At 45.4% G+C, this 26,168-nt stretch overlaps 3 protein-coding genes across 3 annotated transcripts in view; 2 read left to right on the top strand and 1 right to left on the bottom strand.

Moving 5' to 3' along the window:
- The first annotated feature begins 706 nt into the window (after window positions 1–706).
- LOC116966387 (homeobox protein MSH-C-like) lies at window positions 707–3,710 on the top strand. The gene is made up of 2 exons (XM_033012590.1): window positions 707–1,514; window positions 2,592–3,710. Exons 1-2 carry the CDS (start codon window positions 875–877, stop codon window positions 3,005–3,007), a joined length of 1,056 nt encoding a protein of 351 aa, XP_032868481.1. The 5' UTR covers window positions 707–874; the 3' UTR covers window positions 3,008–3,710.
- Window positions 3,711–12,012: 8,302 nt separating this feature from the next.
- Window positions 12,013–15,967, bottom strand: znf511 (zinc finger protein 511). Its single transcript, XM_033012624.1, has 6 exons — window positions 15,817–15,967; window positions 15,421–15,491; window positions 15,133–15,334; window positions 14,061–14,185; window positions 13,298–13,504; window positions 12,013–12,446 (listed from the first exon to the last, which is right to left on the bottom strand). Exons 1-6 carry the CDS (start codon window positions 15,943–15,945, stop codon window positions 12,377–12,379), a joined length of 804 nt encoding a protein of 267 aa, XP_032868515.1. The 5' UTR covers window positions 15,946–15,967; the 3' UTR covers window positions 12,013–12,376.
- Window positions 15,968–16,230: 263 nt separating this feature from the next.
- tubgcp2 (tubulin gamma complex associated protein 2) overlaps window positions 16,231–26,168 on the top strand; it is a 28,234-nt gene continuing 18,296 nt past the window's right edge. Inside the window, exons 1-6 of the mRNA XM_033012966.1 lie at window positions 16,231–16,496; window positions 18,383–18,541; window positions 20,045–20,173; window positions 22,973–23,149; window positions 23,481–23,640; window positions 25,208–25,415. Coding sequence (XP_032868857.1) covers window positions 18,392–18,541; window positions 20,045–20,173; window positions 22,973–23,149; window positions 23,481–23,640; window positions 25,208–25,415 — 824 coding nt within the window. The 5' untranslated portion in view covers window positions 16,231–16,496; window positions 18,383–18,391. The remainder of the gene's footprint in view (window positions 16,497–18,382; window positions 18,542–20,044; window positions 20,174–22,972; window positions 23,150–23,480; window positions 23,641–25,207; window positions 25,416–26,168) is intronic.

Genomic DNA, 26,168 nt, shown 5'->3' with positions numbered 1-26,168 from the left:
CTGATTGATCCGGCCGCGCCGGCGCCTTCCATAACATCACTCGTCTGCCTAGTAAATACCTCCACTTATCATGAAGGATTGGTGTAGCTTTTAATTGGAACCCTGGGCAGTGTGTGTGTGTGTGTGTGTGTGTGTGTGTGTGTGTGTGTGTGTGTGTGTGTGTGTGTGTGTGTGTGTGTGTGTGTGTGTGTGTGTGTGTGTGGAGGGGTGTGTGTGTGTGTGTGTGTGTGTGTGTAGGGAGGTAGGTGTGTGTGTGTGTGTGTGTGTGTGTGTGTAGGGAGGTGTGTGTGTGTGTGTGTGTGTGTGTGTGTGTGTGTGTGTGTGTGTGTGTGTGTGTGTGCGTGTGTGTGTAGGGAGGTGTGTGTGTGTGTGGGGAGGTGTGTGTGTGTGTGTGTGTGTGTGTGTGTGTGTGTGTGTGAGTGCGTGTGTCTGTCTGTCTGTGTGTGTGTGTGTGTGTGTGTGTGTGTCTGTGAATGCGTGCGTGTATCTGTGTGTGTGTGTGTCTGTGTGTGTGTGTGTGTGAGTGAGTGCGCGTGTCTATGTGTGCGTGTGTGTGTGTGTGTGTGTATGTGTGAGTGCGCGCGCGCGCGCGTGTGTGTGTGTGTGTGTGTGTGTGTGTGTGTGTGTGTGTGTGTGTGTGTGTGTGTGTGTGTGTGTGAGAGAGAGAGAGAGAGAGAGAGGGAGGGGGGAGTAAGAGCGATCACATCCAGTGAAAGAATGCAGCGAATGCACGCGTTCTGATACAGATGGGGTTTAAACTCCCAGAGCGAGTGCCTGTACCGGGCAGGGCAGTCTGGCCCGCTAGAGGTTCCCGTACAGTTGAATAGCGTTAGTGCGGGTCTGCAGCCCGGGGCTATCTGTAACCGGGACTTTGATGAACTGCCGGCCCTTTCAACATCATCATTGTTCCTGGTTAGACTCGGCCTGGCGATCGGGGCGGCGCCTTGGTCGTCACAAGCCGAGCGGGCCAGCTGATTGGAGCGGTCGCGGTGACAGGAAGGGGGCGAGAGGTTTAAAGCGAGCGGCTGGGCTGCGAGTTGGGAAAGTTGGGCGGCGAAGGTGGCGTCTTGGAGACCGTGTGTTGGATGAGCCATGTCCCGGGGTACGGACTAAGTGGCGGAGGCGCGGCGCGGTTCCCGGGTGCATGGCCCCTTGTTCTCGGATGATGAATACTCTGGCGGGCTCCCTGCCCGGGGACACCAAGGAGAGGGAGACGGGCTGGGAAGCGCCAGGGAACGGGCCGGCGGACACCAAGGGGTGGCGGGCAGCCAGCCTCCCGTTCAGCGTCGAGTCGTTGATCTCTGATCGGAAGCCCAGCCGGACAGCTGACCCTCCCTGCGACCCCCCCGCGCAGCCCACCCTCACCACTGAACAACCCTGCTCCCGGACTGAACACCCGAACAAACGGCACTCGGAACCCGGAGCCGACGACCCGGCACCGCGCCGAGCGGACAGTCCCACCGACAAGGAAGAGCTGGCCTGGGCCTCGGACGCTGCCTACTCGCCCTCGCCGAGTAAGTGTTGTCTGCGGGCGGCGGCGACCGGCTACTGGGAGAGGGTTGGGGTTGGGGTTGGGGGTGGGATGGGGGGGGGGGGGAGAGAGAGGGTTTGTGGGGTGAGGGATGAGGGGAAGAGATAAGTTGTGGGGGGAGGGGGGGGGGATGGAGGGGGGAGACGGCGCGTGTTGTGTTCCGCTCGGAAGCTCGTTCTGCTCCGGCCCCGGTGGGTGTGATCGGGTGTGAAGTCAGTGGGGGGGGAGGCAGCTGCCTAAGGGGAGACAACCCGCCTGAGAGCCCCCACCCTATCCCCGAGCCCCCATCCTATCACCTACCGGCATCAGTCGGCGACATTACCTGGCGGCGCCGCCACAGATGCACAACCCGCTGCACGGGCCGAGATGTGGAACTTTCGTGGGAAAGTTCAACACTTACCTGCGCAGACACGAAAAGCTCCCAGCGAGAGACCGCGAACTCCAACGGAATGCTTTTTATCCGTTGGTTTAGTCACCCGAGGTGGACAAAATTTCTGGGGGGGGGGGGATAAAGAGATATAACTAGTTAAAGTCGCCACCGCCCACAGACCTCAACATCCAGCGGCCGCCAAACATTACTGCGAAAGTTTAAACCCGGAGATATCAGAACTGCAGATGTTGCGGGTCAGGCAGCATCTGTGGAGGGGATATAGTCTGACCCTGACCTGAACCGTCTGTACATTCCTTCCCGACCCACTGAGTCTCTCCGCGCGGACAACTCCCCCATGGCGAGACTGATTCACCCCAGAATCCGGCAGGTCGTCACATCCTTGAACCCTGTTTAGTCAAAGAAAGGCTCAGCGGTGGAGCAGTTGCCTCACACCACCAGAGAACCGGGTTCGATCCTGACCTCCGGCGCTGTCTGTGTGGAGTTTGCACGTTCTCCCTGTGACCGCGTGGGTTTCCTCCGGGTGCTGTCAGCCGCACGCCGAGAGAGGGGTTTTATCACTCAGTCTGAAGGAGGGTCTCGACCTGAAACGTCGCCCATTCCTTCTCCCCTGAGTTGCCGCTGAGTTACTGCAGCATTTGTGACTAACTGTATGACTGTGTGTGGTTGCAGGAGCGGCCAGTCCGGCCCCATGCGCGCTGCGCAAACACAAAAACAACAGGAAGCCGAGGACACCCTTCACCACGTCGCAGCTGTTGTCGTTGGAGCGCAAGTTCCGCCACAAACAATACCTGTCGATCGCCGAGAGAGCCGAGTTCTCCAGCTCGCTCAACCTCACCGAGACTCAGGTGAAGATTTGGTTCCAGAACCGGCGGGCCAAGGCCAAGCGGCTTCAAGAGGCCGAGCTGGAGAAACTCAAACTGTCCGCCAAGCCGCTCCTGCCTTCCTTCGGCCTCCCCTTTCACCTGGGGCCGCATCTCACCGGCCCCTCGCTCTACGGACCGACCACCCACTTCCAGCGGCCGGCGCTGCCAATCCCCGGACTCTTCACTGCCCCCGTCACGTACGGCATGTATTATTTATCTTAGAGCCCTTGGACACCGCGGGGGCCCCGGACAACGGCCCGCCCGCCCGTGGAGAGCGGAGACACGGCCTGTCCGCCTCGCCTCGCCTGTCGACAATAGGTTCAGAGCGGACCCTCGCCTCGCCTCTCGCCGAGACAGTCACCTCAAAAAAGCTCAATTCAGCACAAAAACACGTCCACCGTGAGACGCGCGGACCGACGCCGCCGTGTCTCCAGCTCCACTTGTTCCACGGACAACATTTTTCCCTTGGAGCTCCAGCGGTTCCCCAACGTGAATGTGGGGGCGGCTTCACCGGCCGCCGCGCCGCAGACCGCGACCCCGAACCAGGCACAAAGTGGCGGAGAACTCCAGGGGAGGGAGTGGACAGACGAAGCTCCAGGTCCCGACCTTCCTCCAGTTTGTCCCCTCTCGGCACAGCGATTAGCCCGGGCCCGGATGGCCGGTAGCGGCGGCGGGGTGAAGCCCGAGCGGCGGAGAGGTGCCCGAGGTTCCCAAGCATCCGCTTTCCAACAGAATCTATTGAGCGACAGACGGGCCGACCGCGGGCCAATTGTTTACCAATATTAAATATATATTTTAAGTGCATTTAAATATGTTAAGAATTGTTTACATTTTCTTAAATAGTGTACAGGTTTCTTGTACAGAAGTCAGGAGGATTCTACGTTTTGTACATTGATCTTCAATAAACTTTCGTTTCTTTTTCTAACTCCATTTTAATAATGAATAGCAAAGTTCCCCAGGAAAAACAACAATGATTTGCCGCACGCGTTAGAGGCGAGTGCGGCTCCAGGAGACGGAGGCGATTAGCGGCCGAACGGCGGGTCCCGAGAGCGGCGGGGACGGGCCGCGAATGAACACAACGCCGGCGCTTCACCCTTGGGATGGAACGGATGTCGATCGGGGCCGCTGCCGAGATACACCGTGCAACTTCGCGGTTTACTTGAGTTGGATGTTTCTCTTCTCAAAGGTTTGGGACTTTCTTGAAGCTCTTCCTTGATGTGGGGGAGATGTGGAGAGAGCAGGTCTGGCGTTCAATGAGCGCGCACGGCGGCCTCTAACAAGTTTACCTTGCCTGCCATGGTCTTAAATACGGTTCAAATTACTTTAGTGGCATTAAGGGAAATTTAAAAAACGTAACATATCTATTTGCTAAGTGTTTGCGCGTCGCGATCACCAATGTTGGCTGTCGTGACCGACATCGCCCCGTGTATTTTTCTCCGGTTCCTGAACTCGGTTCGTGGTTTCCTTCCTATTCGGGGTGGCGCAGTGGGTAGAGTTGCTGCCTCACAGCGCCAGAGACCCGGGTTCGATCCCGACTACGGGTGCTGTCTGTACGGGGTTTGTACGTTCTCCCCGTGCCTGCGTGGGTTTTCTCCGGGTGCTCCGGTTTCCTCCCACACTCCAAAGATGTGTAAATGTGTAGGTTAATTAGCTTCGGTAAAAAAATATAACATTGTATCTAGTGTGTGTAGGGCAGTGTTAACGTACAGGGATCGTTGGTCGGCGCGGACTCTGTTTCCGCGCTGTGACTAAATTAAACGAAAATGTCAGGCGCGGAGAGACAGAGGCTGCTGAAAAACACCGTGACAGGGGAGTCCAGGGGTCGGGGGAACGGACAGTCTGAGGAAAGGTCCCGACCCTAAACATCACCTGTACATTCCATCCACAGATGCTGCCCGACGCGTTGAGTTCCTCCTGCACTTTGCGTTTTGAAAACCACTGCGTCTCGTTAATCTGCAGAACTATTTATTTATTTTTTATGATTTTGAATACAGAAGTGGTTTTAAAAGTGAGAGGATATTTGTTGTAAAGACTGGAGACGATTATTGGGGGGAAAATTCATGTTCCCCTCTTTCACTCTGAGTTTAGAGGAACCGTCAACAGATCCAGGTGCCTGTTTGATGTTTTTATTGGGAAAAAAATACGAGTGCACATCAGGGCCTTTACTCCGTGGAAAATATAGCTGGTCATTTGGATTGTTACACAGTTTAATGCTTTAAATGGGTTATTTTAGATGCAGGTAACGGGTCAGAAGTTATTGCCTCCGTTGCAGAGTGAGGCTAAACGCAAATTGGAGGAACAGCATCTCATATTTCGCTGGGGCAGCTTACAGCCCAGTGGTATGAATACTGATTTCTCTCACGTCAAGTAGCCCTGGCATTCTCTCTCTCTATCCCTCCCCCACCCAAGTCGCACCAGCTTCTTGCTTTCACCCAACAAACAGCTAACAATGGCCTGCGTCCTTTATCGTCGTGACCTTGTTGCATATCTTTCATTTATTGTTCTTTATCTCTCTACATCATCGTCTATATCTCTCGTTTCCCTTATCCCTAACCAGTCTGAAGAAGGGTCTCGACCCTAAACGTAACCAATTCCTTCTCTCCATAGATGCTGCCTGTCCCGCTGAGTTACTCCAGCATTTTGTGTCCATCTGAAGTTATTGGTGTTGTGGGCATCAGACGCCGCACGGTGCTGCCCAACACCCCCATCTAGTGGCGGCCGCCGCCATTGCCGGCAGTTTCCGCCGGTCGCCTCGACTCGCGAGTGACAACCACTAAAGTGTTTTTGTTTAAGTAAATGAGTCCAGATTTCCAAAGGATCCCAATTCTCCAACCACCCACCTTGCCCTGGCTGCACTTGCATTAAGAGAAGGAATTGGTGACGTTTCGGGTCGAGACCCTTCTCCAGAGATGCTGCCTGTCCCGCTGAGTCACTCCAGTTTTTATGTCTATCTTCGGTTTAAACCAGCATCTGCAGTTCCTTCTTACACTTATACCATGTATACAACCCCAAGTCAATTAACCTGCAAACCTACACGTCTTTGGAGTGTGGGGGGACCCACGCAGGTGACGGGGAGAAAGAACAAACTCCATACAGACAGCGCCCGTAGTCGGGATCGAACCCGGGTCTCCGTCAACAACTCTACCGCTGAACCACCTTGCCGCTTATTTCAACACACAAAGTGCTGGAGAAACTCAGCGGGTCAGGCAGCACCTGTGGAGGGAACGGACAGAGGACATTTTGCCTTTTGTATTAAATATCAGAGAGAATGATTTCCCCCGCCCCGCCACTGTATTAAACGATGCCATGCCCTTCTCCACACTCTCCCTCACGCTGCCGCGTGTATTAGAGCGGCTGGCAGTGGGGGTAACCTCACGCTGGGGGATCCTTCTCCAGACTTCTTCCGTGTTGCTTTTCCTGGGTGGGTTGTGACCAATTCACCCGCGCCACATTCGGTGGGAGTTTTCTTGACCCTTGTGACTCAGCCCAGACACTGCGTGTATCAGCGACGTGGCTCGGGGAGAAGGTCCAGTGTCCGCAGTGGGGGAGGGGGGAGGGGGTGGAACAGTACCCGAGTTTATGGAAGGACAATCAGCAGCTTTCAACCCGAGGATGACGTTGTTCACGATAAGTCTCTATTTGAAGAAGATCCCTCGTGGTCAGGCACTTTACATATTATATATAATTCAATAACAATATTATTGATCAATTTACTCCATCAAAACTAACGCCATTGTTGACACAGAGTCATTTGCCAGAGGGTTGGCGTGTTTCTACTGACTCAGTCTGAAGAAGGGTCTCAACTCGAAACGTCACCCACCCCTTCTCTCAAAATGCGGCCTGTCCCGCCGAGTTACTCTAACTTTCTGTCTATCTTCAGTGATGTCGGGTCCGGCTGCCTCTGGTCTCTGACACCAGCCCCTTGGAACCGTCTCTGCCCTGGTGCTCCAACGACAGCGACCACGTCCACAACGGGAAACAGATCCCGCTTGAGTCGTTCCTACCTTTGCTGTTTTGTTTTGATGCATTGTTACCTTAAACTGCGCAATTCATTGGTTAAGAAATGACTTGAATATTGTGACACGATTATGCTTCGTGGCCAGGCTGTGTACACATTCTGCATATGGTACTTCCACAACACAATATGTCTCTTCCCTACATGGAACATCAACAGGTGAGAGAACATGACCCAGTAACCCAAACCCATTTCAGTAATGTAGAACATAGAACAGTACAGCACAGGAACAGGCCTCTCGGCTCACTTTGTCTGAGCCAAACATTAAGAGTCAAGAGTGTTTTATTGTCATAGGTCCTGAAACAGAACACTGGCATTCTTACTGCAGCAGCACAACACATATGTGACATAGTACTCGGTAAACACCAGAATCAACACAATGTCCAGGTCAACTCTGATCTGCCTGCATGTGATCGTTATCCCTCCATTCCACGAATATCCACATGCATATCCACCATCATATCCACCACCACTGCCATTCTAGGCACCCGCCACCCTGTGTAAGAATAACATGCCCCGCACATCTATTAAACTTCCCCCTCACCTTAAAGCTACGCCCTCTAGTGTTGGACATTTCCACCACGAGAGACAAGGTTCTGACTGTCTACACTATCTATGCCTCTCATAATTTTATATACTTATATTTAATCTACCCTGACCATCCGACAATCCAGAGAATATAATCCCAGTTTATCCAAGGCTACAGGATTCTCCTGGGCACCGCAGTGTAGGGTTAAAACCAGGACATCCACAATGCAGCTTCTCAGAGTAAATCCATTGCACATGGAGCATGTGATGACCAGCCCACACCACAGAGTAATGTCAACTAGGGGGAAGGATGGGGCCATGTGGGTGAAACTTCTTTCAAAGTTATCCAGACCAGATTGAATTTAGTGCAAATTATTTAATTCCTGATAGAGTCATAAAACAGAGAAACAGTGGAGCTTTGTAAGTGTGTTTATGGAAACGTGTCCCCCTTGCTAGGCTGCCCACAGGGTGGCACAGTGGTAGAGTTGCTGCCCAGCATGTGTTGGATAGGAATCGCTGGTCGGCACAGACTCAGTGGGCCGAAGGGCCTGTTGCCACACTGTATCTCTAATTTAAACTAAACACAGGGACAGCAGAATGGCTGCTTTTTAACTATCCCTAATTTACACTGAAAACTAGTCAGTTCAGAGCAGTTAGGGCTGGACAATAAATGGCAGCAAAGGGCACATTGAGTAAATAAATTATATGGTCTGAATGACCGAGAAGTGTAATGATACAGTGCTGTGTGGGAAAGCAGAAGAATTCTGAATACAACAGCTCCTTTGTTACCTAACTGGGATATACAAGCTCCATTTGGCATTGCTCACATTCTCTTGAAGATCAACATGTTCCAATGGGACTGTGGTGTTGATGCACATAGCAATTTAGAATATCTATCAAGATGTTTGCCAGAAATGTGCCAAGTAAGCAGAGTTTTAGTGGAGATAAATCTTCCTTACCAGCTGATCAGAACAACTGTTGGGTGACAGTGCATGGGAGGCTGGTTCAGTGAACCTGGAACCTGATCTTCTAGGTACACTGTCAGCCCATTCTCCTGCTCCTCACTCAGCGATTTGCTGTTTAATCTGCTTCAACCATCCTTTGGGAAAACCATTTAGAACGGAGATGAGGAAACACTTTTCCACACAGAGTTGTGAGTCTGTGGAATTCTCTGCCCCAGAGGGCAGTGGAGGCCGGTTCCCTGGATACTTTCAAGAGAGAGCTAGATAGGGCTCTTGAAGATGGCAGAGTCAGGGGATATGGGGAGAAGGCAGGAACGGGGAACTGATTGGGGATGATCAGCCATGATCACATTGAATGGCGGTGCTGGCTCGAAGGGCCGAATGGCCTGCTCCTGCACCTATTGTTATTGTATATTTCAGGAAGAGCATTTTAAATCACTGTGAACAAATATCATCATTGCATGTCCCATCCACCTCATTTAAATATATTTCACTGGTAGCCAATCCACCTCCAGTCCAGTCCAGTTGCTGAACACCATTATATTTTATTTCGGATTATTTTGTGTGCTGAAATCAAAATCACGATATCTGAATGTGAATTAGTGTCTCCAGATCATGAGTTCAGGGTTCAATATTATGAGTCCATTGGGTAGACCATTAGCACGCAATCAAAGCTTTTCACTGTACCTCGTTACCCATGACAATAAACTCAACTCAGACCATGACACCACACTCCAATTTTACATTAAGCAAAATTAAAAGTCTTAGCTTTGAGCACTCGTGGAGTTTCTACATTTGGCAAATTTCTATAAATATCTACAGCTGAAATTAATTTACCATCTCCAGCAATTGTGTTACATTGTGTTAAATGGTCAACAATTGACCAGATATTAACAGTGCCCCTCTGCAACAGGAGCCAGTGATCATACAATGGACAGCTGAGTCAATCTCAAAGACAAAATACCCAGTGTATAGTTAAACATTGACCCTAGTGACACAACTCGCCCAGGTACGTTGGCTCATGCTGACTACACCTTGAGCCTGCACTTTCCACTACCAAGAGGGAGAAAGGCAACACGTGCATGTAAGCACCACCACCTGCAGGCTCCCTCCAAGCCACACAACAAGCTGACTTGCAAAGACATCACCATTCTTTCGTCGAAATCTTGCAATTCCCTCCCAGCAGCATGCAAGAGTACCTTCTGTAGATGGTGCACCAGTTTAAGGAAGCCCACTACCGCTTTCTCAAGGGCAATTAATGATCAACAATAAATGTTGGCCTTGCCAGCAATTCCCAGATCTCAAAAATAAAATAATATAATTGATCTAAACTCCAAATTTGTGGAGAGAAAAAAAACTGGGCATTGCTCACACTCATGTTTAATATCTAAAGGTATATACGAAACAAAGAATCTGTGTTGAACAAGACCATGATAGGGTGGAATTCATAAGTTCATAAGTCATAGGAGCAGAATTAGGCCATTTAGCTCATCAAGTCTACTCTGCCATTTAATCATGGCTGATTTATCTTTCCCTCTCAACCCCATAACCCCTGACACTCATACTAAACAAGAACCTATCAAATCTACACCTTAAAAATATCTATTAACGACCTCCACAGCCTTCTGTTGCAATGAATTCCATAGCTTCGGCACCCTCTAATTAAAGGATTGTGGTGCAATGACCACAACATTGATTATCTAGGTTACAACATAAAGAATAGTTGCTTCACAATAGTAATGTACAGTACCAGCAGTTACACATCAATACTTGATGAATGGGGAGAAATCGAACAATGAGAAATGATTGTCAAAACCAAGGAAACATGAGTTTCTGTACTAGAATCTTAATGATCCATGTAAAATTAGTGGGCATTTTTGAGTAAAGGAATGCCTGTTATTACTGATATATTTATAAAATTGCCATAGCATTGAAACTGAAGATTGGAAACGTGCAGCATTTTAATTTTAAAGTCTCTCCTTCATTTAACTTTTCACAATTGCATGTCAACCCTCACACTGTTATAGCCTCGTGTCAAGTTCAGTTAGGATGATATATACAGGAAGGATGAAACCGAAGATAGACACAAAATGCTGGAGTAACTCAGCGGGACAAGCAGCATCTCTGGAGAGATGAAATGGGTGACGTTTCAGGTCGAGACCCGTCTTCAGACTGAAGGGTCTTGACCCAAAACGTCACCCATTTCTTCTCACTAGAGATGCTGCCTGTCTCGCTGAGTTACTCCAACATTTTGTCTATTTTCGGTTAGGATATTTGTAGCATAATTGTCATAGACAACACACAGGATAATTGTCCAGTAATCCACTGCAGACAGTTTTTTACAAGGTTGGTGCCTTGTGCATCAGGGCACAAATAGTTGGGTATTTGTAATGTTGGTTGCTCCTGCTTTATGGACAAGAGTAAAGTCTCTAACTATCTCACAACCATAGACTGTGAATTTATCCCCAGCCTCGACGTGACTTTAAAGATCAGATGATAATTCTAAACAGCCTAAGCCTTGCTTCAGTGTGCTGCCAAGCCCAATTCCAATTATCTTGTGATCATTCTAACAATCCATTACTTTCAGCTGCATTTTTAGCAGCAGCATGAAACCCGTGTTTGGGTTAAAAGGAGCAAGATTGTATCCCAGCTGAATCACTTCCTTATACCCAAACTCACATCTGACAGGAGACAGAAAGCAAAGACTTTACTGCACAATTATAGATTGCTGAGTGAAGCAAGGGCTCACTATTTCTTTCCCTAACTGATTTATTTAGCTGGGAGATGAGGCTTTACTGTTCTCACATAGTGTTGGAGAAAGGAGCATTATATTGGTTAGCTGACCATTAAGTTGGTCAAAGTAAAAATCCTCAAGCATTTGTCTGGACAAATGATTCCAACGTTGATGGTGGAAAAGGACTAATATTGTTTTTATTTCTTTATTTAACTTTTTTGATTGTTTATTATGTTATCCACTGAGTACAGTGTTTCTAAACCTGTTATGTTGCTGCAAGTAAGAATTTCATTGTTCCGTTGTGGTACGTTTGACAATTAAACACTCTCGACTTTGATCACAAAGCCATCATCTGTAATTATACTTGTACAATGAATGGCAGCACGCAGAAAAATAAATAATCACTGGTGTGAGAAACTGAGGGACACAGGGGAATAATGAACACTGTACTTTTCATGGGGTGACTTTTGTTTTAATCTGGTTGAATCTGAACCTCACGGCTGACTCTCCCCAGAGAATATTGTTTTAAGGTTACCGTTACTACAGATCATTGTTTGTTTCATAATTTAATAATTTTTAATATTGGTATCATAGTTTCCGAGTCTCTCAGCTTTCCCAAACGCACTTATCCAGGATATATTCAGAGTGAAATAGAAACTAATCTATACTTTACTGGATGGCCACCAAGTGCAGTTGGGACCAAAAGGTAATGTTAACAAACAAAAGAATGTCTAACAGTAGAACTAATTATTATAACAAAACATGCTCATTGACATGGGTTGTTACACTTCAAATGTTCCGTCACAAAATGCCCTGCCACTCCACCATGCATTGTCCACGCAAAATTAGAAGTATAATTAGTTATTTTATCACCATTCAACAAGGGAGTAAAATATTTGTTTCTGTTGTGCATGACACCAGTAAATTGCCAAATTCTGGTCGGCTTGTGCACTACAACCTTCCTGGAAATTATTCCAGAAATATTGGCTTGAGTAAACTAAATATTTTTAAATCCCGATTGAGCTAAAATTAGCGTCCAAAGAGCAGTATTGTAGAACATAAATACATAACGGCATCCTAACCAAAGTTCAGTGGCTTTTGCTTGGAAATAAAAGGTCTTTGATGGAAATTGCATAAATGCAAACAATAGCGTTATTTTATTAGCAGCATTTCAAATTGTATGTTTTATATAGCTGTTGTGATTGATTGGCTGATAATCGCATGTCAACTGGAGCCAACATGATCCCATTTGGCTGGTGTCAATATGACATCTTCTTCCAAATTCCCATCTTGATGTCCTTGTTCTGGACAAGAGGGCTGCTGTTTAGTGACTGCTCAATCCACAACATGCATCACTTCTTTCTCCTTGGGTTCTTAAAGCCACGGATTGATCCATGACCAAAACAAATTGTAGCTGGCACCCTGTAAAGAAACGCAGAGAATGTTGAGCTACAGAGATACAACACAATCAAGCTTCACTCACACTCAATGCTGATCTAATGATCTGAATCAGAGGAGTGGTGATGGTGAAATAGCCTGGGGTAAAATATGGGGCAACAGTGTCGGGATAAGGGGGTTGAGATAGAGGTTTTCCCCAAAGATTTGTGAATTGTTCCAATTGCCCATTGGAGAGCTGTTGAGGAAAATGGAGGCAGATGTCTCAAAAAGGCAGCCAGCATCATTAAAGGCCCACACCACCCTGGCCACACTCTCATTTCATTTGTTCCATTGTGAAGAAGGTACAGGGTGCTGAAAACCATGACCATCAAGTTCAATAGCTTCTTCCCAACAACCATTAGGCTCTTGAACTCTACACAATATCAACCTCAAGTATGAACTATGGGCTGACGTTGGTTCACAGGCAGCTTCAGGATTTTTTTTATTGCACCAGAATTGGAGCTGTTAATTTATTGAACTTTTGTTTATAATATATTATCTATGTGTATTGTGTTTACAAGCTGTTATAATGCTGTAAGTAAGAATGTAATTGTTCTGCTCTCGGTACATATGACAATTACACACTTGATTGGAGTGTACATTGAATGGCTCAGCAAGCTCCAGAATCCTCATGGGCTCCCCCATAAAGTATTCACAGGATCCACAGCCCTTTGGAACATGGATGTCAGGAATGGCGCAATTTAACATTAAAATTACAAGCAATATTTGTCATAGTTTCATTGTGAAAGAGTCGCGGTGAAGCTGTGCGCATTGATTGCTCACAATACCATTCCTATTCTTTGGCACATGAAGGATGGTTGTTAGAAGTACATCACCTGCATGAGCTGGAGAGTCGTTGTGGTGCTGTGGCAGTACTGGATCTCTCTAGTACAGCTGGACTCTCAGCTTCCATTGTTTCTCCTGACTCTTGGTCCATTGGTTGTTCTATGGTTGTTCTGCAAAATATGTCTTTTGTTTCTTTTTGACAAACAGTTGCTTCCACTTCCATATCATGAGGACTCCTGTCCTGATTCTTCTGATGGCTGTGGGCGAGAAGGAAGAACATAACACTTATTTTAAACAGGCACCAAATAAATTGAAGGTTTTGAAATTTGAAGCTCAATTTTTTTTGCACTAATTTTAAGTAGGTGCAAGTTGCATTCAAGCTTGAAAAAGCAATTCATGGTGCATCATAAGAATGTTATTGATCGAAAACTGGATGCCAACTCCGAGATGGAGATATTATGGCAAAATCTTTTAAGGAGAGAAGGGAAAAGAAGGCATGGAAAGGTTTTCTAGAGCTTGAAGCCATGGAAGCTACAGAGTACAGGAAGGAGATAGAGAACTTAATAACATGGTGTCAGGTCAACAACCCCTCCCTCAATGTAAATGACTTCAGGAAGCATAGTGAAGTACATGCCCCAATCAGCATCAGTGGTCTCAAAGTGGAAATGGTTGAAATCTTCGATCCTTGATGTAAATATGAAAGGAATAATATAGAAAGTTGACTAATGGCCCTGGCATTTTGAGAGTCATATATTTTGCTCAATTTATCACCCTGAGAGTTAAGCAAAATGTTGCAGGAAACGGTTTCCTTACCGTGTAAGTTTCTTTGGTTTGTCAAACCTAAAGTCAGATGGATAACCATGAACTTTGACCAAATGTTTTTTGCGATCACTGAAAGTCTTGAATTTTTCGGTACAACTCTCTATCAAACACTGATACTAAAAGGCAAAATACAAAGTGCTTGGGTTACAAAAATGAACGTTGTGTAATTGTACTAGCATAATGGTATTAATGGACGTATTTTAGTAACACATGTGGTACTCTCCCCGAGTGGTCTATCAATCACATCCCAGAATGGTGCAGGAGTACTTATCCACTTCAGAGTCTCCAAACAAAACTCCCAAACTTCAACAGGTGGTCTGTTCAATATGCCCTGAAAAACCACCGAGAGCTCCTCCAGGGAGGGTGATCAGTACACACAATGTCAACAATCTTCATGGATCTTTACATGCAGGACATAATGTTTCTAGATCACTCTGGATTTCTGAGTCCATCTGTCCCGAACCTGAAGAGGCACTTGTACCTCGGCATCATTGGTGGGTCTGAGACACATGCAGGCCAGACCTGATACGGATGGCATATTTCATTCAGTTGAAGGACATTGGTGATCCAGATAGATTTCTAGTAACAATCCAGTGTTTTGGGGGGCACCATTACTGAGACCAGCTTCTTTAAGTTCAGAATAATTTAATTATACTTCCTCTTCTCCCCTCTCCCATCAGACATGAGGTACAGAAGTGTGAAAGAACACACCTCCAGATTCAGGGACAGTTTCTTCCCACCTGTTATCAAGCAACTGAACCATCTTATCACCAAGAGAGTGGTCCTGGCCTACCATCTACCTCACTGACCCTCAGACTATCTTTAATTGGACTTTACCTTACACTAAACATATTCCCTTTATCCTGTATCTATACACTGTTGATGGTTTGATCGTAATCATGTATAGTCTTCCATTGACCAGATAGCGCACAATAAAAAAGGTTTTACTGTACCTTTGAACACATGTCAATAAACTAAACTAAATTGCCTACGGGGAGATTTGAACGTACCTCTGGATCGGAGTACAGTAACATAACCATTCTGGGACTCTACCCCAACTTACCATGCTCTGTTTTGCTGCCAATATTTGGAAGAGTGAGTCATGCCATTCCAAGATGTGAATATCAAGCAGGTGAGTGGATGGAAAGGAGCGTTTGCAGGAGCTGCAGACATTGCGGTGGAAGGCATTGTAATGGTGCTCATAGTTCTCTAGGGTGTCAAACAGTTGGCTGCACCCTGCTATGTGGCAACAAAATTCAGAGACCCTGAAATGGATATACACAAGTTAGTGCTTCAGTAGATTAAAGAAATAGATTGTCAAAGAGTTTTAATTCAATATATTTGTTCTCACTTGGGTCTTTCCATCTCTCCAGCACCAGATGTGGCATTTCGCAGATACAAATGTCTATGAATGTCACCATCCTAAAGCAACATAAGAATAAAAAGTGAAACTTTGGGTTGCTAATTGCAGAGTTCAGCAAACTAGAATATCATCATTCATTTTCGGTGCACATGACAAAGAAACACTTAACTCTCCGGAAAGCGGAGCACCCGGCCTGAGGAAACCCACGCGGTCACGGGGAGAAGGTGCAAACTCCGTACAGACAGCACAGAGATCAGGATGGAACCCGGGTCTCCGGCCGTGAGAGGCAGCAACTCTACCGGGCGCCGCCCGCTGACAGGGCCCGAGGCCCGAGGGTGCCGCCGCTCGCCCGCCCCCAATACAGAGACCGGCACCGGGACCCACCTCGAAGAACGGGTCGTCCCCGAGCAGGAAGATGCTGCTGGAGGTGAAGGTGAAGATGAAGGGCGCCGTGGCCGGGCCGCCATCAACATCAACATCAACATCAACATCGCCATCGCCCGCGTTCCGCATCCCCCTCCCCCCCAGCAACCGTCCCCCTGGCAACCGGTCCCCCCGGCAACTGTCCCCCCAGCAACCGGTCCCCCCGGCAACTGTCCCCCTGGCAACGCCCCCCCCCTGCAACCGGTCCCCCCAGTAAACGTCCCCCTGGCAACCGGTCCCCCCGGCAACTGTCCCCCTGGCAACGCCCCCCCCCCCTGCAACCGGTCCCCCCAGCAACTGTCCCCCTGTCAACGCCCCCCCCCCCCCCAACATCTAGCAACTGTCCCCCTGGCAACCGGTCCCCCCGGCAACTGTCCCCCTGGCAACCGTCTCTCCGGGAACCGGTCCGGTCTCCCCGAGCGGTGTTCCCTCACTCCCTCCCGCCGGTGGCCCCTCTGTCCCAAAAGCGAGGCGGAACCCAATGAGGGAGCCCGTGCTTTCCGGGGGACGGAACAGGACGCGCCGAGTGGCTGCGGGGCGGAGCTCCGTTTGTTTTGGCCTCGACGGAAGCGGCGGCATCGAGCGGGAGAAAGAGGAGAGGAGAGAGGAGGCGTCGGGCCCTGCCCTGCCCTCAGCGGCCGGTAAATACACCCCCTGCGGGAGGAGCTGCTGGCACCGCGGGCCCGGGCCCTCTCCCTCTCCCCGCCCGGGTAGCTCCTCGCCCCGGGGAGAGGGTGGGTTTACAGCGGCCTCGGGCTCACGGTCAATGGGCGCCGGTGTAAACACACGCGTGTTGTATAACGCTGTTGTTGCGTGAATGTCATGGTCCCGGTAAACGCTTGAGCCCCGTCAGTAACAGCGAGAGGGGAGCAGGTCCTGGAGATCAGTGACAGAGTCGTGGGGTGGGTGGGGAGGAGGGATGAGGCTGAACTAGAACTTGAAAAACACAATCTGTTCCCAGCGTTTGAATAAATATCTATTTTGTTCCCTGCTGATGCAGTGTCGCTTCCTCCAACAGACCCCCACCAGGAAGGTCTCAAAGCCCTCCTTTTCATCCACTAACAGAGACCCAATCAATTTCCCTCTACTACCCTCCACCTGGCGAGACCTGTACTCATTACTCCAGCACTTTGTGCCTTGTGTGTATTCACCAGCATCTGCAGTTCTATGTTTCTACTTCAATTTATAATATATTTTTTTGCATTCCAAACTACTCGGATTGGTACACTGAGGTGAACATAACATGGAAAAAGACAAAGTGCTGGAGTAATTTGGTGGGTCAGGCAGCATCTTTGGAGGATGTGGTAAACTGGAGAGATGTTGGCTGTCCTGCTGAGTTATCCCAACACTTTGTGCCTTTTTTTGTAAACCAACATCTGCAATTGTGCTCCCTTGTCCCCTTGTGTCTCACTGTGAACATAACTCAGGTTTCATTTGGAATAAATCAAAGATATGGAACTTGCATCGGTGTACCCTTAACAACAATGTCCCTTTTATGTGCTGCATATATTTTAATAGGTTAAAGTTAGAATATTTAGAAACAATTCTGTATGTTAGTGCAAATAATTTGTACTATAAATGATAAAGACAAAAGTGAAGTCCAATTGAATTGCATGTCCTACAAAATTCTAATGGGAGTAATATTAATTATAAGCCATGATGGTTAATTGCATAGTTAAGCTGCTTAAATGTGGACTATAGGAGTTGGATCTTCTTGTAGTTCCAAAATAAAATTCTCATTGAATAGTTGGAAAGTGGTCTATTTCCCTACAACGTGTACTGGTCATTAAGCCAATGTCTGCATAAAAACAATATCCAGCACATGTTCCTATTAAATAAGTTCAAATGAATTGGGAATCTTCAGTTTTGGCTCAGTGAACATATTTCAGTATTTTAGGCCTGTGCTGCCTGAGCTCTTGAATGTTTCTAGCGCTTCCTACATCTATAGATGTTTTTCATGTGTTACGATTAGGTTTGGTTTAGTTTCATGTCATAGATTTATGAGAAAAGCTCTACATAAGTTGTCCACTTTTTGATTGCCTTTTGATTCACCCATCTAGAAATATCCATATAATATGTTGAAGGAAAATTGACCTTTACTTAAACTGCCAATTTGGAATTAAAAGTTTGTAGAAGTACAATGTATTTAAATCATTGGTCACATTTACCACTCCTAATATGTTGGAAAGGACTATAGATGCAGGTTTACACCGAAGATAGACACAAAATGCTGAAGTAACTCAGTGGGACAGGCAGCATCTCTGGAAAGAAGGAATGGTCATCTATTCCTTCTATCCAGAGATGCTGCCTGTCCCACTAAGTTACTCCAGCATTTTGTGTCTATCTGCCACTCCTAGGTTTGTTTAAGTTTAGACAAGATTTTTTTAGGCAACATATCATCCTCATGATGACTGGGCTGCTGGATAGTGGACTTAGATATGTTGAAAGGTGTGATTATATTGTTGTGATTGACATTATTTTAACTTTACCTCAGATTTTCAGCAGATTTACAGCTTTTCATTTACAGGAAAAAATCATGAGTGAATTCCGAATCCATCACGATGTTAACGAGCTGCTCAGTTTGCTTCGAGTCCGTGGTGGTGACGGAGCTGAAGTGTACATTGATCTCCTCCAAAAAAATAGAACTCCATATGTCACAACCACTGTATCTTCCCACAGTGCGAAGGTAATGCTGCCCGCATGTATCCTGGCATGCCCATTCTTTCTCATAATAAACCTGCTTTATTTAAAATACATTACTGTTAAAGACTGGAATGCACAGCCTAAAGATTAACAAAAACAGATTCAATCATAAATTTTAACAAGGTGAATTAGATGAATGGGAAATAAATCTAGAGCTGAAGGGGGAAATAAAATAGAATGAAATGGAAAGTTTTTTCAAAGCATGTAAAGGTGATGGGTCAACTGGTCATCTTTGTGTGTGTGTGTGTGTGTGTGATATAAATGAGGTTACCACTTTGGTGGCAAAAACAGGAAAGTAGACTATTATCTGAATGGTGGCCGATTAGGAAAAGGGGAGATGCAACGAGACCTGGGTGTCATGATACACCAGTCATTGAAAGTAGGCATGCATGTGCAGCAGGCAGTGAAGAAAGCGAATGGTATGTTAGCATTCATAGCAAAAGGATTTGAGTATAGGAACAGGGAGGTTCTACTGCAGTTGTACAGGTGAGACCACACCTGGAGCATTGCGTACAGTTTTGGTCTCCTAATCTGAGGAAGGACATTCTTGCCATAGAGGGAGTACAGAGAAGGTTCACCAGACTGATTCCTGGGATGTCAGGACTTTCAAATGAAGAAAGACTGGATAGACTCGGCTTGTACTCGCTAGAATTTAGAAGATTGAGGGGGGATCTTATAGAAACGTACAAAATTCTTAAGGGGTTGGACAGGCTAGATGCAGGAAGATTGTTCCCGATGTTGGGGAAGTCCAGAACAAGGGGTCACAGTTTAAGGATAAGGGGGAAATCTTTTAGGACCGTGATGAGAAAAACATTTTTCACACAGAGAGTGGTGAATCTCTGGAATTCTCTGCCACAGAATGTAGTTGAGGCCAGTTCATTGGCTATATTTCAGAGGGAGTTAGATGTGGCATTTGTGGCTAAAGGGATCAGGGGGTATGGAGAGAGGGCAGGTACAGGATACTGAGTTGGATGATCAGCCATGAACATATTGAATGGCGGTGCAGGCTCGAAGGGACGAATGGCCTACTCCTGAACCTATATTCTATGTTTCTATATACACACACAACCTTTTCCTTGTTTAATATATTTACAGTGTACTATGTTGACATATTCTGTTGTGCTGCTGCAAGTAAAAATTTTATTGTTCTATCTGAGACATATGACAATAAAGCACTCTTGACTGACTCTTACACCAAAATGTCACCTATTCATGTCCTCCAGAATTGCTGCCTGACGTGTTGAGTTACTCCAGCATTTTGTATAACTCCTAATTCTATGATGGGTAACGAAGCGTTATTTGAACATGTAGTCCTGCAGAGTGGAGTTGGATACCTCTGGGGACAGTGAGATGCTGATGTTTTCAGCAAAGGCCAGTGTCTATAGTGTTTTCGGTGAAGGCTGTGGGAATGGAGGAAGAGTGAGCAGAATATACAGCTTTGTATTCACTGAATAAATGCTAAAATGTAATTTGTTATATTTACCAGGTGAAAATCACTGAGTTCTCCAGAACGCCTGAGGAATTTCTAAGGAAATATGATGAGCTGAAATCAAAAAATATTCGGAATGTGGATCCATTGGTTTATCTGTTATCAAAATTTACAGAAGATAAGGAGGTACTGAGTTTTAAAGTATATTTTTAGTTTCTTTTACAAGCCTTTCAATAAAGCTTTCTGTAACGCTGATGTCTTTCTAAAAGGGTTTCTTGCGTACTTGGAATGTTTGATGAATGTGTTTGAATCTTGATGAACGTCCCCATGTTTAGAGGGTTAGAATCCACCTGATTGCGACCTGATGCCATTTTATACTGTGTTCACAATAAAATATGACTTTTTATGACAAATCACTGTTAACATTTATATATAACTGGAGAAGAAACACTGTAGTTGTTCAATGTGCCTGTTATTGCCTAGACTACTTCAAGAAATTGTTCCCTCATTCTCTAGTTTTGGCACTGAAATTTCAATAAGCTCTGCCTGCATGTGTAGTAAGTTACCATGGACTTTGCCAGAAGTGAAATTAATTTTCTGATTTACTTTAGTCCAAATTTAATGAAGTAAAATGTCCATTGGACTTAACAGTAGGGAGTCTGAGGGGATTTGTCGGTGAATGGTAGAACTTTGAAGTTTGAAGAACAAGGGGCAGGGAACCCATATATTGAAAAGAAATAGCTGAGATTAAACAGTAATAAAACAAAATAAATAGATGCAGCGCTTGAGCTGAGTATAATGAACAGTTGAAGATTAGAATCGATGACCAAATTCTCACAGACTTGGTAACCAGTTTATTGACATTGCAGGTTGTAGAAGTTTGATTCTAGTCTAACAGCGATCAAGATATTCCGTGAATATTTGATAGAGATATTTTGCTGCATTAAACACAGCATATAGATAGACAATTTTTTATAATGACAGGAAAGTTTAAAATATAAAAATTGGAGAGCAAGATAAGATGAAGTATTTTCATGTCCTGTTTCACTATTATTGCATCTTGCCCTTGGGGCTTTGCCATTTTTGCCTACTTTTTTCTGACCAATGATGGTAGCATGGAAGTGATCTGTTCCCAGACCTGTTTTAAAGCTGCCCTGAAGAGAGCTGATCAGCATTGCTTAAGTGGAGAGGCTTAAACTGACCTGGCCTTCCTTTGGAAAACATCTCCAGTGAAGCGCCTGTCCTGGAGAAGTAGCAGCAGTGTAGACTCTGATCAAATGCTACTTGGCACAATGTGTTGGGTCATGAGTCTTCTGCTGTAGCCAAAATAACCTGGAGTTTTGATATTGCCTTGTGTATGAGATTACTTATGTAAAAAGTGGAGTGAATTTAGCAATATAGTCTTATCTGCAAGGATGCAATAAAAATTACTGCCTATAACAAAACTATCTAAATCAGTTGTGGATAAGTGCTTATATAATTGTAAGCAAATATCTGTTCAAATCTTCCTTCACCAGAATCATGCAATAAAAATATCAATATGCTATACTAACTGATTTATGGTTATTGTTAAATTTCAGAATTATGATTTTACACACACCTTTGATCAAACCGTTTTAAAATATATTCAATTGTAATTCCATTTAAGTTATTTATTCAGGCAAATATTTGTGGAATCTGCTTGCACAGATCCATATAACGAGTTTGATGAGACGAGTACAAAGTTTGATTTTCCAGAACAGCCTGTCAGTTTGCTCCCTGATGCACAAGGCCCTGCCACAGAGAGTTGCAATGCCACAACAAGAAACACTCAGCAAACAGCTGAGGACAACCTCCATGGCCAGCTAAGCCTCACCCCCAGTGCTTTCTTTGCTGGCTGTAAACTAAAACCCTGTCAAGAAGAATGAGTGCAGTCAGAAGTAATTAACGAGAATTGATTTCTTTAGCTTTCCAATAGCTTTCAAGAATAATCTTTAAATTAATTTAAATTAAAGCAATTTAAAAAAACATTTAACTAAACTCAGCTAATTAAGAAAATGTAAATAAACTAATACTTTAAAATAAAACAGAATACATTGGAAATATTTAACACTTTATTCCTCATCTGACATGGCCTGAACTGCTATTTGCAGCATTTTCTATTTTTATTTTAGATTTACAAGATAAGATTTTTTCCCCCTAATATTTAATGGTATATAAAATTGTGAGAGGCATAGATACAATAGACAGTCAGAGCATTTTTCCCAAGGTGGAAATGTGAAAGACAAGAGGGCATAATTTTAAGATGAGAAGGACTAAGTTTAAGGATTTATGTGGGGCAAGTATATTTTTTACACAGAGTGGCGGGTGCCTGGAACGTTGCCAGATTGGTAGTGGATGCAGTTACAATTGTGGTATTTAAGAGGCTTTTGCATTGGCATATAACATGCAGAGAGTAACTTGGCTCCATGTTTGACTCTATTGAATCAGATATCGTGAGATGAAGGGCCTGTTCTTGTGCTGTACTGTTCTATGTTCTAACTCTTTATCCTCACAGCAGTTCCTCTGTATGTAAGTGTATGGTGGCTATTCCTGGCATTGTTTCTTTGTGCAGCTGTCCCAGGATAAATATTGTGCCTCTGTAGTGGGTTTGTGCATTGCCACTGGACTGGACTGGACTGGTCTGGGACACAGCTGGTATAATTGATGGCAGCAAGATCAGGACTCTGATTCCGCAGGTGTCCCTAGCTTTATGACACCTATGGGGAAGGGACTGGTGTTTCGCAGCAAGGTCCACTCATTGTTCACTCTGTTTGGTGGGTTGGACGAACGAGGACCTTCAGATGAAAAGTGAAATGATAGAAATATCAGAGCTTCAGTTTTACACAGATTAGAAAGCCAAATTGTCTTCCAAGGTGTTAGATAATTATAAGCATGAAATTGTTTAAATATGTTTGATATTTAAAAGCTGCAATTTGAAAGTAAATTAATGTATTTTCCCGATAGACGCTGCAGTACTTGCAGCAGAATGCGAAGGACCGAGCAGAGCACTCCTCCAGTATCATGGCTAGTGGTGCTGCCACATTCAGTGTCCCCACAGCAACTGCCAAGCTCTCTCTGCAGGAACTTGAAGAACTACGAAAACAACTTGGCAGCGTCACCACCAGCTCAAATTCACAACAGGTTCGAGATCAAACTAGAATTAATTGCTTTAGTAAATTGTACATTTATCAGATTTCTCATGGCTCTGTAGAGATACAAAACATCTCAATAAATGCATGTAATGAGCCTGTACTAATTTGGCACACATGTAATAATATTCCATCAACAGCAAATTATTATTTTTAAGCATGATTAACATTATGCTTTCTCTGTTAAGGATTACTGAGCACTGTCAGTTGTAGATGCTTAAGTCAGTTATGTTAAGTGTCTCACTAAATTTATTTGTTTAGAGTGTTGTACTTATGGCAAATTAGGGTGCATTTAAACTACTTTGTAAATGTTCTGTTTCTAGCCACTTGAAGTAGTTCGCAAGCTCCTTCGTGACAAACACAACAGAAAAAACCCCGGGCAGATCATCCCGCATTTCCCAGCGTGGGTATATACGAGGCCAGCATTGCTGGGGGACTTTCTCAACAGTTCCAGTCCGATCACTGAAACAATCGTTTCTATCGGTAGGTAGTCAGTGTCCAACTTGTAAATGGAATTATGATACTGTCCTTATTCTTGGGTCACTAAATACCAAGACAATTTACCTTGGAATTGTTGATGCATTGAAAGAAAAATCATAAAATCTGTATTATTTTGCACCTAAACACCGCATTCTTACTTTATCACCATTAATCTCACCTTCAATACCTTCCAAACTATATTGAAGCTGTAAATGCATTGTATTTTGAAGGGATGTATACCTTTGGGTGCTTTTAATTTGAAGAAGTTTGCTGCAAGAACTGGCATCTGCTTCATTGTACTGCGTCACTAGAATCTTGTGGTAATATTGGTTATTATTTGTTTCCTCCTGTAATAATGATGCAAGAGATAACTACCTATTTGTAGGTGTTACATTCATGAACAATACACACGGTGTCGGACTTTGTCAAGATGGTGAAGATGCCCTGAGTTGCCCTTCACACAGATTGATTCAAACTCTGCCCCACATTGAATCAATCCGATCGGTCTAACTGGAGCCATACTTGATTTTGTTTTTATTCTTAGTTTGACATCAATTCACAGTTTATTCAACTTTAAATTAAGAAAGGATCTTTAAGTAACGTGAAGATGTGTGCTGTTCATATCTGGATATAATATTACTCAGAAAAAGACTCAATATGCTGGAGTCAATCAGCGGGTCAGGCAGCATCTCTGAAGAACACGGTCAGGTCAGGACCCAAAATGTCACCTATCCAGATCTGAGGAACGCGACATATCCTGCTGAAGAAGCATCCCGACCTGAAACGTCACCTATCCATGTTCTCCAGCGATGCTGCCTGACCCGCTGAGTTACTCCAGCACTCTGTGAAACGTCACCTGTCCATGTTCTCCACAGATGCTGCCTGACCCGCTGAGTTACTCCAGCACTCTGTGAAACGTCACCTATCCATGTTCTCCAGACATGCTGCCTGACGCACTGAGTTACTCCAGCACTCTGTGAAACGTCACCTATCCATGTTCTCCACAGATGCTGCCTGACCCGCTGAGTTACTCCAGCACTCTGTGAAACGTCACCTATCCATGTTCTCCAGACATGCTGCCTGACGCACTGAGTTACTCCAGCACTCTGTGAAACGTCACCTATCCATGTTCTCCACAGATGCTGCCTGACCCACTGAGTTACTCCAGCTCTTTGTGTCTTGCAGTTCCTTGTTTCTGCAACATTACGCAGCTTCTGACACGTGACAACTGCAGATTGAAACACGTCCTACTGAGGCTGATCTTTAACGTTTCCTATGTACTCTGTCTAATTAACTAGGCATCACATCCATAAAATATCTGGTTTTCTGAATTTGGGCTATAGCTAAATTTCATTTAATTACAACATTTTGTTGGAAATCCATTCCCTTTAAACACATCAGATGATGTCTCTTTATGATTTCATATCCTTGGTCACATGCAGATTATCTGTTTTTAAGATGCAAATTTTTACAACATTTTATTACTGGATCGTTTGGAGCAAATTCATGTGATTAATAAATCTCGGCAACATTACGTCAGTTTCTATATCAAACTTCTCTTTTCGATTAGGAACTTTACCTCTTGCTACACAAGAACAAATGATCGTTGAAGACTTGCTGTACGTCTTGATTGGAGTAGATGGGAGATATATCACGGCCCAACCATTGATGGGGAAACACAACCGCAGCTTTGCAGTTGACCCCACACTGGACATGTCCGTCAAGGAGCTTGTCAATAGGATCCTGCCAATAGCAGCAAGTTATTCCTCTGTTACCAGGTGAGCAACGTTGCAGGTGTGAAATATTTAGAGATGGCATTGACCATCAAGCTGAGGCAAAGAGCCAAGCCATGGGGCAGTGTGCACCAGCCTTCTCACTGCGCAGTCCCCAGGCCTGAAGGTTGAGCAAGAGTGTTGCGACTTATCAGTTGGCCTCGGTATGCCTAGACCCTTCCACCTCTCCACCTGAGCCTGTCAGATCATTCTTCTGTACATCAACGAGACCAAGCGCAGGCTCGCCGATCATTTCGCTGAACACCTCGGCTCAGTCTGTCTTCACCTACCTGATTTCCCAGTTGCTCAGCACTAACTCCCCTTCTCATTCCCAATCTGACCTTTCTGTCCTGGGCCTCCTCCGTTGTCAGAGTGGGGCCCAGAGCAAATTGGAGGCACAGCACCTCATATTTCGCTCGGGTAGCTTACTCCCCATTGTATGAACATTGACTTCTCTAATTTCAAATAGCTCTTGCTTTCCCCCTCTCTCCATCCCCTCCCCTTTCCCAGTTCTCCCACCAGTCTTACTGTCTCTGACAACATTCTATCTCTGTCCCGCCCATTCCCATGAAGACTTTCCTCAATCTGAAGAAAGGTCTCAACCTGAAACGTCACACATTCCTCTCTCCAGAGATGCTGCCTGTCCCGCTGAGTTGCATCTTGTGTCTACCCGTCAGATCATTTGCTGCTTCAAAAGGGTGCAGAAGCTTGATCGTGTGCACCACCAAACTCAGAAACAGCTTCTTCCTCTCATCTATC

Source organism: Amblyraja radiata, chromosome 37 (assembly GCF_010909765.2).
Source record: "Amblyraja radiata isolate CabotCenter1 chromosome 37, sAmbRad1.1.pri, whole genome shotgun sequence".
Taxonomy (NCBI): Eukaryota; Metazoa; Chordata; class Chondrichthyes; order Rajiformes; family Rajidae; genus Amblyraja; species Amblyraja radiata.
Note: the sequence above shows the minus strand (reverse complement) of the source record. Positions and strands in the feature narration are given on the sequence as shown.

Coding starts and splice junctions, on each gene's coding strand:
- LOC116966387 (XM_033012590.1), top strand. CDS start 875: ATGAACTGCCGGCCCTTTCAACATCATCATTGTTCCTGGTTAGACTCG. Junction 1,515..2,591: donor TGCCTACTCGCCCTCGCCGA/GTAAGTGTTGTC, acceptor GTGTGGTTGCAG/GAGCGGCCAGTCCGGCCCCA.
- znf511 (XM_033012624.1), bottom strand. CDS start 15,945: ATGCGGAACGCGGGCGATGGCGATGTTGATGTTGATGTTGATGTTGAT. Junction 14,186..15,132: donor TGGCAGCAAAACAGAGCATG/GTAAGTTGGGGT, acceptor TTTGCCTTTTAG/TATCAGTGTTTGATAGAGAG. Junction 12,447..13,297: donor CGACTCTCCAGCTCATGCAG/GTGATGTACTTC, acceptor GTTTCTTTACAG/GGTGCCAGCTACAATTTGTT.